At 43.4% G+C, this 17,799-nt stretch overlaps 1 protein-coding gene across 6 annotated transcripts; it reads left to right on the plus strand.

Moving 5' to 3' along the window:
• The first annotated feature begins 2,998 nt into the window (after positions 1-2,998).
• On the plus strand, positions 2,999-16,964 carry zmynd8 (zinc finger, MYND-type containing 8). 6 transcript variants are annotated; one of them, XM_079296978.1, is made up of 22 exons: positions 3,003-3,089; positions 5,207-5,522; positions 7,737-7,804; positions 7,934-8,085; positions 10,091-10,312; positions 10,524-10,637; positions 11,060-11,125; positions 11,322-11,414; positions 11,514-11,601; positions 11,887-11,942; positions 12,029-12,106; positions 12,226-12,341; positions 12,427-12,938; positions 13,017-13,151; positions 13,315-13,470; positions 13,617-14,147; positions 14,295-14,801; positions 14,985-15,181; positions 15,511-15,591; positions 15,698-15,776; positions 15,887-16,126; positions 16,286-16,964. In XM_079296978.1, exons 3-22 carry the CDS (start codon positions 7,780-7,782, stop codon positions 16,459-16,461), a joined length of 3,624 nt encoding a protein of 1,207 aa, XP_079153104.1. In that variant the 5' UTR covers positions 3,003-3,089; positions 5,207-5,522; positions 7,737-7,779; the 3' UTR covers positions 16,462-16,964. The 6 variants fall into 6 exon arrangements, with proteins under 6 accessions (XP_079153102.1, XP_079153103.1, XP_079153106.1 ...); XM_079296979.1 differs by having other exon boundaries at positions 5,207-5,494; XM_079296976.1 differs by lacking the exon at positions 5,207-5,522 and having other exon boundaries at positions 2,999-3,089.
• Positions 16,965-17,799: the final 835 nt, after the last annotated feature.

Consider the following 17,799-nt stretch of genomic DNA (forward strand, 5'->3'; position numbering starts at 1 on the left):
GCCCGTTCCCATCCCCCAAATCCGCAACACTATGCAGATGCATAAAGCACAATCACTAAATGACTAAACATGACAGACGACAATAAAGAGTGTGAAATATAAAATCTAGGTTGACAAAAAGTGCACATTCCATGATCCGGTGTCTAAAAATGTGAACGAGTTAAAAAGTTCAGTGAAACACATTGATTGTCTCATCAGTTGCTGGTGGAATTTTAATTGTTTTATCTAAAAAAAAAAACATGAAAGGGGTGTAATCTATATGCAAATCGGTGATATATTTCCTCTGGCTTCTCTATTGTAAATAACTTGAAGACTTTTCAAATCAAGTCCCTAAAACTCAGTTGACGACACAGAAGAGAGAGAGAGAGAGAGAGAGAGAGAGAGAGAGAGAGAGAGAGAGAGAGAGAGAGAGAGAGAGAGAGAGAGAGAGAGAGAGAAGTCTATATTTTTCTTTTTGGTAACTGGATAATGATTGTGAGTCATGTTTGTTTGTGGGAATTGAAAAACAACAACAAAAAACATTGACTTTGTCTCTTTTAAGATGCCCTACATGGCAACATGAAAGTGTTTCATTGCCTCCAAAACCACAAGTCAGTAAATTGTCTCGTGTCTAATTCTCAACCAATGGATAAAAGGAAGCTTTATCTGTACGTAACGTTCTGTGGGTTAACTGTATGCCCTCCTCAATGGAAACTCTGATAAATGTCATGACTTTTCGTGAAAATAATTAAATATTGACACTGATAAATGAGAAAAGAGTGTTTTAAAGATATGAAAACAGTCTCCCAAAAACCACACATATTGAATGCAAGGAAGCGTTAAAGCTCTTCAAGGTCTGACCGGAGCGGACAACAGTCTCGCTATAGGGCGCCATCTTGGGGACTGCGGGGCTCGTTACCGGTCGACAACTTCTTAAGCTCACCGTCTGCAGACTGACTGGACACCAAACGGTAACTCCCAGTGGAGACAGACAAAGGTGACATAATGTTGACAGGTACAACCTGGTAAGGCTTCTTTTTTTACATGTGTGGTGCCACCAGAGTCATTTTATTTCCTCGTTAAAACATCCAGTAAATGAACCTTAGACGACACATATGAACCTGTTTAGTGTGTTTTGTGCAGAAGCTCGTGGCTAATTACAAACAGCTTATTAAGGTTCATGCTATTACAACTCAGGTATGTTAATGTTGCCATTAACTGGTGTGAAAAGCGTCCCAATTACATAAAGTAACCTTGGCTGAGAGTAACAAACGCAACTTTGTTGCTAGTTTATTTTGTTTCAAGTTAATAAGCTTAGCCACATTTTTTCACTTCAGCTACAATTTAGCTAGTTAGCTAGCAGCAGAGACTAGCTATAAAGCAAGTCTATCTTACCTTTTTGTAGTTTAACAGTTAGTTAGACGTTGTGCTAAAATAAATATCCTTTACTTTGCTGACAACCCACACAGACTGCCCAAGGCCATTTCACACCAGTTAATTGAGGATTTGCTTTTTACAGTAATATTAAATATTTAACAGGTAGTTCAAACTGTTATTAACTACAGGATGACTCCATTGATCCAGGCTTCACCCATTATAACCCATCACACATTGTATACTCCTTACATTCCCCTCTTGTATCAATCTGTGGGCCTTTTTAAACTGATGCTACCAAATGGGCTCCTTGGTAAACTTATTCATTCGGTGGTTCTTTGACATGAAGACTTTTGAGAATCTCTGGGTAATTGGGTTAGTGTGTACTGAGCTGTTATAATGTTCTGCCACAAGAGGTCGCTGCTCTCTTTCTTCCTATAGAAGGAGAAGCCAACTGAACAGTGCAGGCAGGTTCCTCTCAACAGCCAAGTCTTAGAAAAAGCAAAGTGTACTTATCATTACTGTGAAGTGAAACAAACAGCATGTGATGTTTTACCGACAGAGAAGCAATAATAAATCTCCCCCTAAATCTAATTTACCTAATATATAAGGGATCATCTTAACGTTTCCTGCTATGATGCATGCCATGAATTAACAACAGCATGATCTATGTCTGCATGAAGTGATAACCTATCATATCAGATAATCGGTCAAAAATGACTTTAATAGCTTACTTTCAACTAAATTATTTGGTGAGAATATGTTGCAAAAGCTTTGCTGACATTTGCCAACAAGACACTTTTTGTCTTTTGTGAAATTATTCTTCAAAAGTAAAGTTCTGATCTGTAATATTGTTGATATAAGATCACATTTTCTAAAGATATACACAAGGCAAACAAAAGAGAAAACAAGAAGCCTCTAAAATGGCAAAACAAAATTGCAACAAATGTAGGCGATCTGTGCGTACAATATATTCTGCCGTACCATACAAGTCATTTAAAATCTAGTTGAATAATGCCCCGTGGTGGAACGGTATACCAGAAACTGAAAGTCACTGTTTCTTTAACAGTAGAACTGTGGCCTATGTGGAAACACCTTGGTAACATGTGACCACAGCAGTTCAAGAGCCAGTGTCAGGCAAATCACATGACTGTAACTTAGTTGTTGTTAAACCTTTATAGGCCAAAGAAACATTTCACCTCTCGCCTGTTTACACTTTGATTTTATTCATATAGCAGGTTGTATCTTGCCCATTGACGGTTGCTTGAGTTTGAGGGTTGGAACTAGTGAGGCAAATTCCTCCTTAGGAACACAGCCACGGGCCTGTTCTTTGTGTGCACATCTGCTGACTACCCCTCATAGCTGCACCTACTTTATAGCAAGTTTATGAAGCAATAACAGCTGTATGCAGTCTTCTTGGTAGCTGAAAGTTGTGCAGAGGCCGACTATTCTTGCTCCGGGCCTAGCTCCTCTTGCTCTGAGCACTGCGTTTTTTAGCTTGCCCGTGCTAAACAAAAGACAAGCAACCAGGAAATGCACTAGCCAATCAGCAGCCGCCTTACATGTTGCCAGCACGCGTGGCCAGTCTCAGTGTGCCTTACATCGGAGCGGTGAGTCGGACAGCTTGGAGAGCCGTGGCTGTGCTGTGAGCAGGGTGAAGGGCTGACAGGGCTGTCCTCCATGTTTTAACAAGCATTGACATATCACACAGAGTTTGTAGCCATGCATCCACAGAGGTAAGCCCTATTTTCATTCTTTTACACACACACACACATAACACTGGCAACAAGGCACCAGCCACTGTGTGTGGTCCGTGCCTGAGCAATAATACAGGTTTGTCTGACAGACTGGGGGAGGGGGAAGAGTGTTTGTCACCCCACAGCACAGGAGTGGAGCTTGGAAGGAGAGCATAGCATGGCACAGTGCAACATATACTGCCTCTGCTAACTGGTTTGGCCGCCTGGACACACACAGTCGGGGGTCCACAGGTCAAGTGTGAGGTCATTTTAGATTCATGGGATACTAACTACAACCTGCTTTCTTTTCTCAAGATCTAAAAGAGGATTGAGTTTGTGTGGCTGCCCACTGGCCTCTGCTGTCAAGATGGCAGGCCTGGTGAGGGACCCGGGCAGGATGGGAGGGACAGGGAGCAGAGCAGAGGGGAGTCCCCCGAGGAATTAGCAGATGGTAAAGTGACAGCACAGCAAGTTTAATTTAGGCCTCAATCTGGCACCACGGCAAGGCAGGTCGTTAATTGTTTGCCAGGCCAACATGGCAATGAGGAAAACGACAGTAGGGTCACCTAGTTGTCTTAATTTTTCCCACACTCACCTAAAACCCACTTCACCTCACCTCGATTAGGTTTCTTTTACTGGGTGAATAAAATAAAAAAAGAAGCTTTTCACCGACCTAAACCTGTAAGCTCTAAAATACCAATTATCGGCGGACTAAATATTATTTATCCCCGGGTTGGAGGGAATTGCCCGAGCCTAATGGTGTGCACTGCCTCCCAGTGTTGTTCTCTGCTGCCGAGTGTCAGCCATTTTAGAGAGCTTCCCCTTTCTGTCCCTCTGCTCCAAGCACACTGAGTATTTGTATGTGAGAGAGAAGGAAAGAAGAGGGGAAGGACTTCCTCTGAAAAGGCTCTGCATAGAAACCTCATCTCATCCAGAGAGGCTTGACAGCCTGTTTGAAGTCGACAAGGTTGGATTGAATTATGTTTATATGTATGTATAGATGTTGGTGTTTGGTTTTCTGTGTGCATGAATCAGATAAAGAATTTCTTTAATGATCAAAATTGTTATTTTATTCTTGAACATTTTGATATTCTCCAGGTTGTTTTTGTCATTATTAGTGGGGGATGTGTGATAAAGGCTCTGTTGTGAATACAACCAGGAGAACTATGGCCTGGACGTAATGGCGCACATAATGTTGCTTGACCAGAGTTCAGAAGCAGGCTGCATTGGCTGAGACTGAAAATCCCCCTCCTCAGTGTTTTGTGAATGGTGCTTGGTAATTCGTCTAATCCCTTCATTCCACTGCGGTGTAGACCGACGCTCACTGCCTCTTCAGTTGGGTGTCTGCCTTTTGAAAATATCCACCAGTTGACCTTCTTGGACCTGCGTAGATAATGTAGTTGGCCTTGATGTGTGTGTGTGTGTCTGTGGCTCATACTTGTGTTGCCCTGAATCTGTACCAATGTTGAGTTCTCTGGTGATTAAATGAGAGGCACACATTTGGTCAAACAGATTCACCTTCCCACAGAAAGATGGGACAATGTACAGCCACGCTCTCAGTTGTTTGTGCGTGTTTTTGCCGGCTTACTCTTGCTCACACTTGAATCTCCAGGCAGATATTGATTATGATACAGTATATGTTGAAGAAGCATTGCAGAGAGAGAGAGAGAGAGGGAGGGAAGGAGGGTGGGGGGTTGTGCCGTCCATGCTGCCTGGGAGGCCTGTGACATTTTCAGTCCTTTCTTTGTGTCCAGCATTAGGCCCATGCTGCATATCAACATGCTGGGGCACATAATAAGCTGCATGTGGTCTTTTACAGCAGATTCGACTGGTGCCGTGTGTACGTGCCGTGTGTGCGGTGTGCACAATGGTCAGAGTGAGAGAGAGAGAGAGGGAGAGAGAGGGGGAGAGAGCGAGAGAGAGACAGAGTGTGTGTTCAAAATGGATGCCACACACATACACCGGCTGAGAGCACAGCAGTGAGGGAGCGAATCTGATCCTCTCCCTGTCAGGAGCTGCGTCTTCCATGTCTGATAAAAGACACACGGCCGGTGTGTGCCTGCACGGGCTTTTCAACAGAGTGACAGACTCGGGTTTTCTGGTTGTTGTTTTTTTAGGCAACAGTCAGGAGCAGTCCTCTCTGCATTGCAGCACTGTGGCTGAGGAGAGCGGGGAGAAGAGAAGCCCGTGTGGCACACCGAGCCGAGCGCCCAATCAGCCGCCTCCGTGTGGCGCTCGAGCCAATCGGCAGCCTGCAGCCGAGGTTAAAGATTGACAATTGCAGGAGAGAGCAGCAGGGAGAGAGAAGGCCTTCTGGGAAACCTGGACCCATCGTTTCCCCTCATCCCCCCTACGCCCTCAATAATTGAAAAAAAGATTAAAAGAATAGGCTGAAGAATCTGTATGTGAGTAAGGAAGAAAGAAAAGAAACAGGTATGCTTGTTGAATTTCCTACGTTGAAGCATGGATGTTGTGGCAATGGTGGGTGTGGAAGGGGTTGTGTGTAGGTTACAATAGGTTTGTGTGCTCTGTGGTCTTTGCTTCAGAAATGTCGTTGTCAGGATTGAGTGGTATTGATTTGTGTCCTTGTGCCTGTCCCATGTCTCTCTCTTTGTCTTCTGCTGCTGTGTTTCCTGCCCTGGATGTGACAGGATGTTAGATTGTATGAGGCTGCCCAGACAGGTTAGAGGAGGAGGCCAGTGAAGCCATTTCACTGCACACTGTCTCTGCAGATGTGCTGTGTTCCTGTCTGATATGTTCATCCTTCTTGTAGTGATGGAGGAGCAGGAGGTGTAAGGGGGGGGGGGGGGTCTTACAAGATTACTGAAACGGAAGCAGTATATTTTTGTTTTCAGTCAATGCCTGACTGTTCTTCACGCAAAACATTCAAACGGGGCTTTCCTCGAGAGCGGGTGAAATAGAAATTGGCAGAATTGAAGCCAATCCGACCGACGAGGCCGGTGCATCTGCTGTGGCATCAGAGAAAATGGCAATAATAACAGGATCGACGACAGGGCGAACCAAGGTGAATCGTGTTGAACTGATACTGAGAAAAAAAACCTGTTGGGCAGACTTTGAATAGAAGGTGGTTCACGGCACGTTGTGGCTTGCTTCTCTAAAAGGACTCGGGCTGCGATTGTGCAATCCCCTGTGATATGTTGCCTGTTATCAGGTCACATGATCAATGACTATTATGTGGCTGTTTTAGAAAAACAGCAGGGAACACTTCATTTTCATGCGTTTCACTTTCTGGATGTCAGAAGGTTTTCGGCCACTGCAGATTCTTTTGTTCTGTGTTTGTCATGTTTACTATTTATAGATCTGTGGTGCCTGCTGTTTAGGATTGGGAATGCCCTGCACATCGAGCTGCATTTGTCTCAGGACTGATCGTCTTTTGCTTTAATTGACTTTAAAATGTTGTCAACATTTAGAAGACACCAAGTTGTGGTCTAGTTCTACTTCGGAGCTGTTTTTAAGCCTTTGATGCGTGGTTTGAGTGGCACCATTGCTATGTTATCAGTATTGTCTTTGCAGTATGGGGCTGTCAAAATATCTGATCTTACGACACAATTATTGTGGCCAAAAGATTTCACAATAAAGGTAATATCGGGATTTATTTGGCAAAGGAATTACACTCAAACTATGCGTTTCGGGAGGTGGAGAGAGAGTCTGTAACTATAACTGTACAAAAGCAGGTTCTGCCTTGTTTACACATCATCGTATGTGTATTTCTTTTACATGATATCAATATTTTAAACATCTTTTTTAAACATCGTGGTTATTGCCGATATCCGTCTATCGCGACACTTCTAATACATTACTTGTCTGGCATAAGGTATTCTGGAGACTCTTTATAGTTGTCGTCATGCAGCGTAGTTCTTTTATTTTGTGGTAATTGTTTGGATGTGTTTATTGAAATCACGAAACCTTCAGCAGAGTAGAAGACGTTGAAAACTGTGTTTTTGTCAACCGCACACAGTCGACATTTCTTAGTACGTCCCGGACAATAAATGTGATCATTCACGGACACGATCTAGCACCCCGTTACTGGCGATAACTGCATTCACTGCCTTTATATCTGTAAGCCTTTGAAACCTATAAGCACAGCACTTTGTCAGATGTAGTAGTTTGAATTTTTACAGAGGCTTTATGATGCTTCTGGTACCTGAGCGCCAAAATCTAACCAGAATTATATTAATGTCGAGAGACAGCCTGCTGGCAAAATTGACCTTTCTCGTACAGAATAACCTCATTGTAGTGTGCCTTAAGAAGTGGACGAGCCTGTTTAATAACAAACTTTTGAAGAAATGTATTACAGTCATAAGACTGAAAAACTGAGCATTTACATGTAGCACATGGAGGTCACTAATGATCAACATTGTTGTGTTTGGTAATATAAAATGCAGATTTGGTCTTAGATGAGGAAACGTAACACTATTTGCGACTATTTTCAATTAGCCGTCAATGGCGGTTTAGCTTACTAGGCTAATAGGCTATTATGTTGAAACGTACCTCTAAACAACGTGGTGTCCCAAAGAACAATTCCAAATAACTTAACTTCATGACAATAACATTAGTAATGTATGCGAGAAATCTTCAGCTGTAGGTTGTGTTTGACTGGTAACCCTTTGATCTTTTCTGCATCAGCGTGGCAGAGGAAGAGGAGAAGACTGAGATCACAACAGAAGGAATGGAGATCTCAACGCGATCCAAGGGTAAGAGCACACAGTGCTTAACGCGTTTGTTTGTGGCGAGAGTGCAGGAAAACGCTGGTCTGTCCTCTCTGGTATTAAAGTCGTGCGCCCTGACTGTTTTCGTGTCATTTTTTACCTCTTTGTGTGCAGTTTCAGACACGGGGCCAACAGAACGGACGACCCAAAAACGAAAGATGCCGAGTCCCTCTCACTCATCGAATGGTCACTCCTCTGCTGAAACATCCCCCTGCCCTGTGAAGAAGAAGAAGAAACCAGGTGCTGTTGGCAGCAGCAAACACCAGGTAACAGTCCCCGAGAAAGAGGATTTAAACCAGCTACCACTCTCAACCTCATCCATCGACTGCCTTTTGATGTTCAGACAACAACTTCTCAAAGTTGTTCATCAAGAGGTAGAGCCTAAAATATATACAGTGTATGCAGTCGTCTTAAAGGGCCAGTTCAGTCAAATCAATAAAAGTTGTTCTGCTCTTACCCCCAAATGTGGAGAGTTTTGTTTTAACCTGCTGAAAGTCTGAGACGTCTGCGACTGAGACGTCTGCTGTCGCCATCGACCATGAGACTCTGATGGTCGCTGCATCCAAAAAGATTCAATTCAAATGTGTTATTTTCAGTGATTACAACTGAATCATATTAAGTACTATAACATATTTAACATTGTTTGTTGTCTTTTGGGTTAGTTTAACCCCCAGATGCACCAAGGTGAGAATAGATTTACAAATATTTTTTTTCAGTTTCCTGCTTATTTTTTGTAATTTTGTTACTTGGCAGGACATTATTGCATCGTCTGCTGGTATTCCTTTTCTTTGAATTTCTCTTATACCGGAAGTGTTTTCTTAGCTTTAGTTGGCAGAGAAGAACTTTCTTTACTGTAAACTGTGGTCAATACTGTCTTGTTTTAGCAAGATATTGTGGACGTGTTGGGATACCAAATCCTGTTAAATTCAGTGTAAAACAATCTACTTTTATATTGTTTATAACTGCGATATAAAAAATAAATAAATCAAAATATAGAAGCTGTCACATTCAGCCGCTCAAATTCAGTGAATGATAATCGTAGGTGATACAATCTACAGCATGGGTATCGGTGCCGATAAAGGCCATGTGTGATCAGTAATTCATAATCTGTCAGTATTTGAATCCAGGGTAGGTTCACTGCTCTTTTGTAGGGATACTCTACATCAACACACACCTGGAAGCTGCAACACCTGGAAGCTATAACCACACTTTTAACTGTTGGCCGCTCCATTGGAGCAGACAGGGGTTCTTTCAATTAAATCCATTTCATTTCTTGTAAAAAAAGAAAGAGGGAGATGTTGTTGTACGTAGACAGTTCTTCTGAAATGAGCCCCTTTTGTCATAAACATTCTCACCAGTGTTGCGTCAAAGCGATATTGTGTCCTGCTTTGTATTGTTGCTAAACATGACGGTGCATTATCTTGTGATAGCCTCCTGAGGCAGCCGTGGTTTTGTCCTTTTTACTGATCGCATCGGTTGGATTTCTTGGTAGTTTGTGGCTCTTTGACATTTGAAAAATGGAAAATATTCTCATTAAAACTCTTTGCACTGTGACACATGTTTGATTACTGCTGTTGTAAGTCTGACACTATCAGCGACGAAATATTGTGATATTATTCCAATATATCAGGGGTTACCTTGTGATTTCCACCTCTCACGGAGATCTAAATATCCAAGTATTTCCTTGCACTACAGCCTATTAGCATGTTATGTCACTGTGTTTAACAGTGTTATGTTTAGGATTGTCTGCTCATATGAATCCATATTGTTGTACATTCTTATGTAATTGTTCAATCGCATTGGATACTACTGGAACTAGTAACTTGGTGTATTTTCTGAGGTCTGATAGAAAACTATCGGTGCAGCTCGAATTTTAACGAATGTTTTTCTCAGTCGCCAGTGTTTTAGTAAAGTTCCCTGTAATCTGAGAATGTGCTAAATGCATGCTGAGCTTGCTTTGTGTGTGAAGTAGTTCACAAGTGCACAGTGGGTAAATGATTGCAAGTATCTTACACATGACGCATTAAGTTGGCCTTCGTAAATGATTCGTAGCAGCTGGAACTATGTGAACCCTTGCCAGTTTAAGCCAGGCTGTCCACACTGTTTACCCGTATGCACATCGGTGATGGTTGTGTTCTAAAACCAGATAGTGTGTAACACACATGTGCCTCTTTTCTTTTTTGATGCTGTGCATGTCTGCTTGGCTTTAATCTCTGGCTCTGATTTTGACCTTCCCCAACTTTGTCTTTCTTTTTTCCGCCCGCATTCCAGTCAGAACTAAGACACGGCCCCTTTTACTACGTGAAGCAGCCAGCACTCACCACAGACCCTGTTGATGTTGTACTGCAGGACGGCAGGAACGACTTCTACTGCTGGCTGTGCCACCACGAGGGCCAGGTGCTCTGCTGTGAGCTCTGCCCCAGGGTGTACCACGCCAAGTGCCTCAAACTGCCAGCCGAGCCCGAGGGCGACTGGTTCTGTCCGGAGTGTGAGGTACTCGCCCAGGAACATGTGCAGTGTAGGCTTGTTGTAAACCATATTTCACAGGCTTTAGTCAAAAACCTGTGGTGATGTTTGTTTAATAACGGGGGGGCCTCTCAGTACGTTTGGACGTAAGTGAGAAAATGTTGAGATCACAAACATTCTGTGCAATTGTGGGATCAAGAACAAAGTTTTGAAATATTTTCCTCTTGATGTCTTTCAGAAAATAACAGTTGCTGAGTGTATAGAGACTCAGAGCAAAGCCATGATGATGCTAACTATAGAGCAGCTGTCTTACCTACTAAAGTTTGCCCTTCAGAAGATGAAACAGCCAGGTGTAAGTACTCTGGTCCCTCTGTCTTTCTAGGGAATTAATGCTACCAAACTGATTACATTGTGTTGTGGCAGACGGTCTAATTACAGATGGGGTACACTGTTTATTCTCATTGCTGCCTTTTTCTAATTGTACATTCAGATATTGGCATGTGCTCTTTTTCTGGCCAGTTCAAATTTTTTAGATTGCTTACGCAACCATCATATTCCCATCAGTCGTGCCAGATGTTAAGATCTGCACCCCGAAGATCTGCCTCTCAGTCCAGCATGATACATTATTGATTTGCATGTGCAAAATTGTTTTTAATAGCAATAACTAACAATCGTAGTCAATGTGCTATATTGGGCCTGTCATGGCTGGAAACCATGAAGGTAAACATGCTCGCTGGTGGTGAGGATACAGCTGCCCCTCTCACTCTCTTTCAGGATCATCCCCGCTTGTCATCTCGCTCCCCCCATGCAGCTTCCACGCAGAGAAAGACTTTTAATTGGGTAATCAATTCCAACACTAACAAGACCCCATCATGATTTCTTCCTCCACTGGTTTTCCAGCTTTTCTTTGAAGCGGCTTTTAGATTTTTTTAATTTTTAGTAGTAGCATGGTGGTAGCATGTGCAGTAGAGGGGAAGGTTGTGCAGTGAGAGTTTATTTTCCTTCATGTTTCTTTTCTCTCCACTCAATCCTACAGACCGAACCCTTCCAGAAACCTGTCTCTCTCGAACAGCATCCAGATTACGCAGAGTACATTTTTCACGCGATGGATCTTTGCACACTTGAGAAGGTAAACCACAAGCTATCACATATTCTTCCCTGATAGTATGAATGTAACACTGTTAAAAAGTTTGTCAGTCGGGCACCATCTTGTCTTTTTGCACCGCAGAATATTAAAAAGAAGATGTACGGCTCCACCGAGGCCTTCTTGGCAGATGCAAAATGGATTTTGCACAACTGTATTATATACAATGGAGGTATGTTTCATTGTGTGGAAATAACATTGACGAATAATCCAACTGTTTAAATCAATGTCATGCTTTTGATAAAGAAAACACACATGTCATGAATAATCAAATTGATCAATGAAATTAACGGTGTTCCACTGTTGATTCTCAGATGTCAGTTCATTATTTTGTGAGTTTTTTATTACAATATCCTTAGAATGATTAATTTGGAGAACAGAATTGTCCAATGATTATCAATAATATTGGCTTATGTGTATTTAAATAGTTTAACATAAATGTATGTCCTTGTTTCAGGCAATCACAAACTCACGGCTACAGCCAAAGTGATAGTTAAGATCTGTGAACATGAGGTGGGTCAGAAAATCCCTTTATATTTACGTTGATTGATTTGAAACACTAGACGTGACAGCTGAAACTTCTGATTCTTTAATTGCAGATGAATGAGATTGAAGTTTGTCCCGAGTGTTATCTGTCTGCTTGCCAAAAGAGAGACAACTGGTTCTGTGAGCCTTGTGTAAGCTAGTTGAGTGACTTGAAGTTTCTGTTGATGATTTCACCCGATTGTTTCCCGTTTTTAGCATAGATCCCTAATATACAACCACTCAGTTCCAGTGTTTTACTGTGTGTCTGCAGAGTAACCCACACCCTCTAGTGTGGGCCAAACTGAAAGGATTTCCATTCTGGCCCGCTAAAGCTCTGCGGGACAAAGATGGACAAGTGGATGCTCGCTTTTTTGGTCAGCATGACAGGTATCAGCCCTGCGTGCTTCAGTTACTCAGTTGCTTTGGCACATTGTCACACTTCGTTCATGATGTGAATCTTTATCCCTTATAGGGCTTGGGTGCCTTTAAACAATTGCTACCTCATGTCCAAAGAGATTCCATTCTCCGTGAAGAAGACCAAGAGCATCTTCAACAGTGCCATGCAAGAGATGGAGGTCTATGTGGAGAACATGAGGAAGAAGTTCGGGGTGTTTAACTATGCCCCCTTCAGGACACCGTACACTCCCGACAACAACTTCCAGATGCTGCTGGATCCCTCCAACCCGTCATCCACCCCGCTCAAACCCGAGAAACAGGAGAAGATCAAGCTGAGCTTTGATATGACGGCATCGCCCAAGATCTCTTTGGCCAGGACCATGCTGTCTGGGGCCGGGGTGGGAGGGAGCGCAGGAGGCCGGCGACTCCCCCTCGGTGATATGCCTCGCTCCCCCATGAGCACCAACTCCTCTGCCCACACTGGTTCGGATGGGGAAACGGAGACAGCAGACAAGTCCCAGACAAAGGCTCCAAACAGCCAGTACAGTACCGGAGAAGAGTCCATGGACTGTACAGGTACTTCACCAGGTGCATTCCAATGTAGCAACTAGTATGTATGTGTCGAATGGCAGGGGGCTTCATTTAACAGTGAATGTCTCTTTACAGCATCGCCTGGCCATCCTCGTCCTTGTCCCGCAGGCAGTTCCTTAGACAGCCCGAAACCATTCCACTCTCAAGCTCCTGGCGCTCCCAAGCAGGAGAAGACACCACCGACAGGAAGCATACTGAACCTCAATCTAGGTGAATCTTTTATGGCAATTATGTAATACGCATGAAAGAGTAATGATGTCCATTCTCTGTGAGCAAAATACAGGTCACCATTGGACAAGATTCTGCTAGAAATAAAGTCTTTCTCTTGTGCAGATGTGGCGGTTTGGAACTATTTTCTGTTGTATCCTCACAGATCGGAGTAAAGCAGAAATGGACCTGAAGGAGCTTAGTGAAACGGTTCAACAGAAACAAGGAGCCACACCGGTCCTCACCTCTCCAAAAAGACAGATCAAGAGCCGTTTCCAGCTGAACTTGGACAAAACCATAGAGAGTTGCAAGGCACAGTTGGGTGAGTGGAGTATGCATAGAAGTATTTCTGTTGAGGATAGTCAGCAGAATCATTGCCCGACTGGAAGAGTCGCTGAACAGAACACGTCTTGGGAAGTGAATATGTGATGATGTGTGATATATCCCTCCTTTCACTTTGTTTTGCAGGCATAGATGAGATATCCGTCGATGTGTATAAAGGTGTGGAACACAGTGACTCAGAGGACTCTGATAAATCGGACTCCAGTGACAGTGAGTATGCCAGTGATGAGGAGCAGATAACCAAGGATGGTCAGGATGCAGCATCCAGTGATGAGGCCCAGAAGGATTCTACCGAAAGTAAAGCCAAAGACCAACCTTCCCCGAGCCAAGAGGAGGGCAAAGCTGACTCGCACGTGGCGTCCGAGACTACAGCAGGCGACGCCACTGCAACAGCATCAGATGCCTCGACTAAAGAGAAAATGAGCACAGATTCAGAAAAAGAGAGCCCAGAAAAGACTAAAGCACCTCCAGCATCACCTAGTCTCAGGGAGAAGGCTCAGGCGAAAGAAGAGGCAAAGCAGCCTGTGCCGGTGGAGGACTCTGACTCAGAGAGAGAGCTGGTTATTGACCTCGGAGAGGAACAGGGCGGCAAGGACAGGAAGAGGAGCAGGAAAGACAATGCCACTGTTAAAGAGTCTTCTGCTGGTAAAACTGAAGGTGAGAGTTCTACGTTTTTGTGTTGATCCCACAAGAAATAATCAAACACACACAGAATATAATGTATATTTTTAGCGCATGTAAAAGTGGAAAAATCACCAACTTTGTACAGGTGGAAACTGGTAAATAGTGTACTTTCCCTTGTAGGGAAAACCCTGACCCCGCCGACACTACCGTCTCAAAACAGTACAGCTCCGTCCACTCCATCCAGCGTTTCCACACAGTCCCCCATGGCCATTCCTGTCACCATGGTCTCCTTCACTACTCCCTCACCTGCAACCATAAGCCTCGCGAACGTGTCCAGTGCCACCGCAACACCCCCCTCTTCCTCCTCCTCAGCCCCCACCACGCCGCCGTTGAAGAAACAGCGTCCTCTGCTGCCCAGAGAGACGGTGCCGGTGGTGCAGAGAGCCGTGGTGTGGAATCCCACTGCCAAGTTTCAGACCTCCTCGCAGAAGTGGCACATGCAGAAGGTGCAGCGTCAGCAACAGAACCAGCAACCTGCGGAGACCACGGAGGCGTCGTCGCCTCCCAGGCAAGGCCAGGCTCAAGCGCTGACCCAGGCCACTGGGAACGGCTCGACGGCAGTGTCCTCATCTTCATCACAGCAGTCTTCTCAAAGCACACGCTATCAGACCAGACAGGCTGTTAAAGGTAGATATCAAGTATGACTTAACACAGTGTGTGGGCCGGTATATGTCGAAATACCTCCATGTATGGTGGTTCGAAAAAAAAAGACAATTTACCCTCTACACTGCAACAAAGTGCTCAGCTAAATATGATCATAGAATCAGTTTTTCCGTAATGTGTCTGATGAATAGTGTTTTCTTATTCCAGCTGTTCAACAGAAAGACACTCCCCTCAGCATATCCACGTCGGCCATCACCCTGGTATCCAGTAGCCCATCTTCTGTTGCCACGATGGCAGCGTCAAGTTTAGGCACAGCTGCTACGTCTTCACCCGCGGTAACAGACCTGTATATCCCCACTGCCTCAGCGGACGTAGCTGCAGACATTGCCAAGTACACCAATAAAGTTAGTATAAGTTTACATTTGCTTTGTGAGTGCCAAATCCACTGGACTTCAGCACCGACTGATCATTCTCTGGCCAAATAACTCAGATGTAAACGAGCCCTGAGAGCAGTTTGGTGTATTTCTCTTGAAGTGAAATGTACAAATTATAGATCTCTATAATAATAATAAGAGATTTAGTTGATACCAGTTCTTTATGCTTTCAAACTGCATATTTGACATAAAATAACATACAAACCTTGAAGATGACAAGTAATAATAAAACCAAATAAGTGTTGGTAGTTCGCAGTACTTTTTTCTTCAATCTGAATATTATGCTCTGCTCTTTTCAGATAATGGATGCAATCAAAGGTACAATGACTGAAATCTACAATGACCTCTCTAAGAGTACTTCAGGCAATACAATAGCAGAGGTAGGTGTTTGCTCTTGGCCCCGTAGAGATGAAATACTCTTCAGATCATAATAGTGGCTTTGCATGTGACCCTTTACTGAACCTAACCCGTGGCTTTTTAATCCAGATAAGACGACTGAGAATCGAAATAGAAAAACTACAGTGGCTTCATCAACAAGAGCTGTCAGAGATGAAGCACAATCTCGGTGAGAACATCGTCGATCAGCGAAATATTAAGCTCGTGGTCTTCATCACCTAAAACCGTGTCATGAGTTTCGCTCGTGTTTTGATCACGTTCATGTGTGCTTCAATGTAGAGCTGACAATGGCAGAGATGAGGCAAAGTCTGGAGCAGGAGAGAGAGAGGTTGGTGACGGAGGTGAAGAAGCAGATTGAGGTGGAGAAGCAGCAAGCAGTGGACGAGACGAAGAAGAAACAGTGGTGCGCCAACTGCAGGAAAGAGGCCATCTTCTACTGCTGCTGGAACACCAGCTACTGTGATTACCCGTGTCAGCAAGCCCACTGGCCAGAACACATGAAGTCCTGCACTCAGTCAGGTAACAGCACAAGCTGTTGTTTTGTTTTTCCTATTCTTACGGCAGCTCGTAACCCTGCAAGTCTCCAATCCTTTGCTCGCCTGCATAATCACCAGCCACTTGACACCTGACAATTTCCATAGATGTGATGTATATTTCTCGCTTCTGTTCTATTCGTAGCCACAGCCCCACAGCAAGAGCCTGAGGCTGAGTCGACAGCCGACCTCCCAAACAAAGGTTTAGGGCAGACTAGCAGTGGCCCCAACTCTCTGAGAGACACGCCGGTCTCTGCACCACCAGACAAAGACTGTGACACGGAGAAGAGCTCTGACACCGTTGCTGTCACTTTGTCCTGAACAAGTTTACCGTACTTGAAAATGTAAATGTGTACAGATTTTTTTTTTTTCACTATAAGGACATGTCTTATGTAAATCGTTCTGTTCAAGCAGCTGTTAAGGGAGCAATCTAAATTATTTTTATTTATATATTTTTGTTGCCTTTCAGGGCTCACATACTGCCCCCAGTGCACAGTGGTCTTTACATTGTAAATGTGGAATCAAGACTGACAGCAGTTAGTAACCACTAGAGGGGGCAGTTTAAAAAGTGTACACTGCATATTCACGCACTGCTTTGCAGTCTATAGAGAGCTGTCAGTATAAAGATCTTAAAAGCATGCCTGAGTGTCTCAAAACATACATCTAGTGTAAATGACAACAGTTAAATAGTTTAAGACTGCAAAAATGTAACCCATGCTAATGGACCACCCAGATTTAGACTAGACTGTTGACAGAAATGTCTGTAAATTCCTTATTTTGTATTCAATGTTAATTTATTTGTTATTCTAATGTTGCCTGCTGTATACTGCAAAGAAAATAACAAATACAAACATTTTAAACAAGTTGTTTCTGTTGTTACACTGTGGTCTAATTAGGTATGAAGCAGTCTGGAATACGTTAGCAAAGTCTCAACCACAGGTTTAGCATGTAAATTGGTTTTAAACAGAGAGCTACATTTCTGAAACAGATGATACAACTTGAATCTTGAGACGCTGTTGTTCACAAGCAGTTCCATCTTGAGTTTTATCTCATAGTCGTCTTAGAAGAACTTCATGCCGACTGTGTTCTTAAGTTAATAGCTGAAATTTCAGGACTATGCATGTCGGGAGTCCTGAGGAGGACGTTTATCAGGACGTTAAATACTGACTTATGAGAGGTCCAACTTGTGCGCCTCATATCAGAACCACAGCCGCAGACGGAAGTTAGGAATTCGGACTTTTGTGAATTTGCCTAATTTAATCTTACAACTGCAACGTCTTACTCATAAGGTCGAATTGTTAACTAACAGACACATTTCAAAACACAAAAAAACTGACCCATAGTACAATAGTATGTTAAAATGTATTTAGTATATTGTCTGCTATATAACGAATTGAAGTGATCGAAATTAAGGCAAATTCCCATTCAAGTCAAGGTTTTTTCCATTAAAGTAAAGTAAATCTCTATATTAGGGTATTTAAAGTGTCCAACATACCTTGAGATTATCCTAAAAATGCTAGAAATCGGTGTATTTATTAACTTGTATCTGGTAAGCCTGTGCACAGAAGCCAAACTCAGTATTGTTACCCGTGCCTGCTCAGTTGCCCTCCTGACCAGTGGGGGCGCTGTGAACAGATTGAGCGTGTTCTCTAAGCAGTC

This window comes from Melanostigma gelatinosum, assembly GCF_949748355.1.
Source record: "Melanostigma gelatinosum genome assembly, chromosome: 3".
Taxonomy (NCBI): domain Eukaryota; kingdom Metazoa; phylum Chordata; class Actinopteri; order Perciformes; family Zoarcidae; genus Melanostigma; species Melanostigma gelatinosum.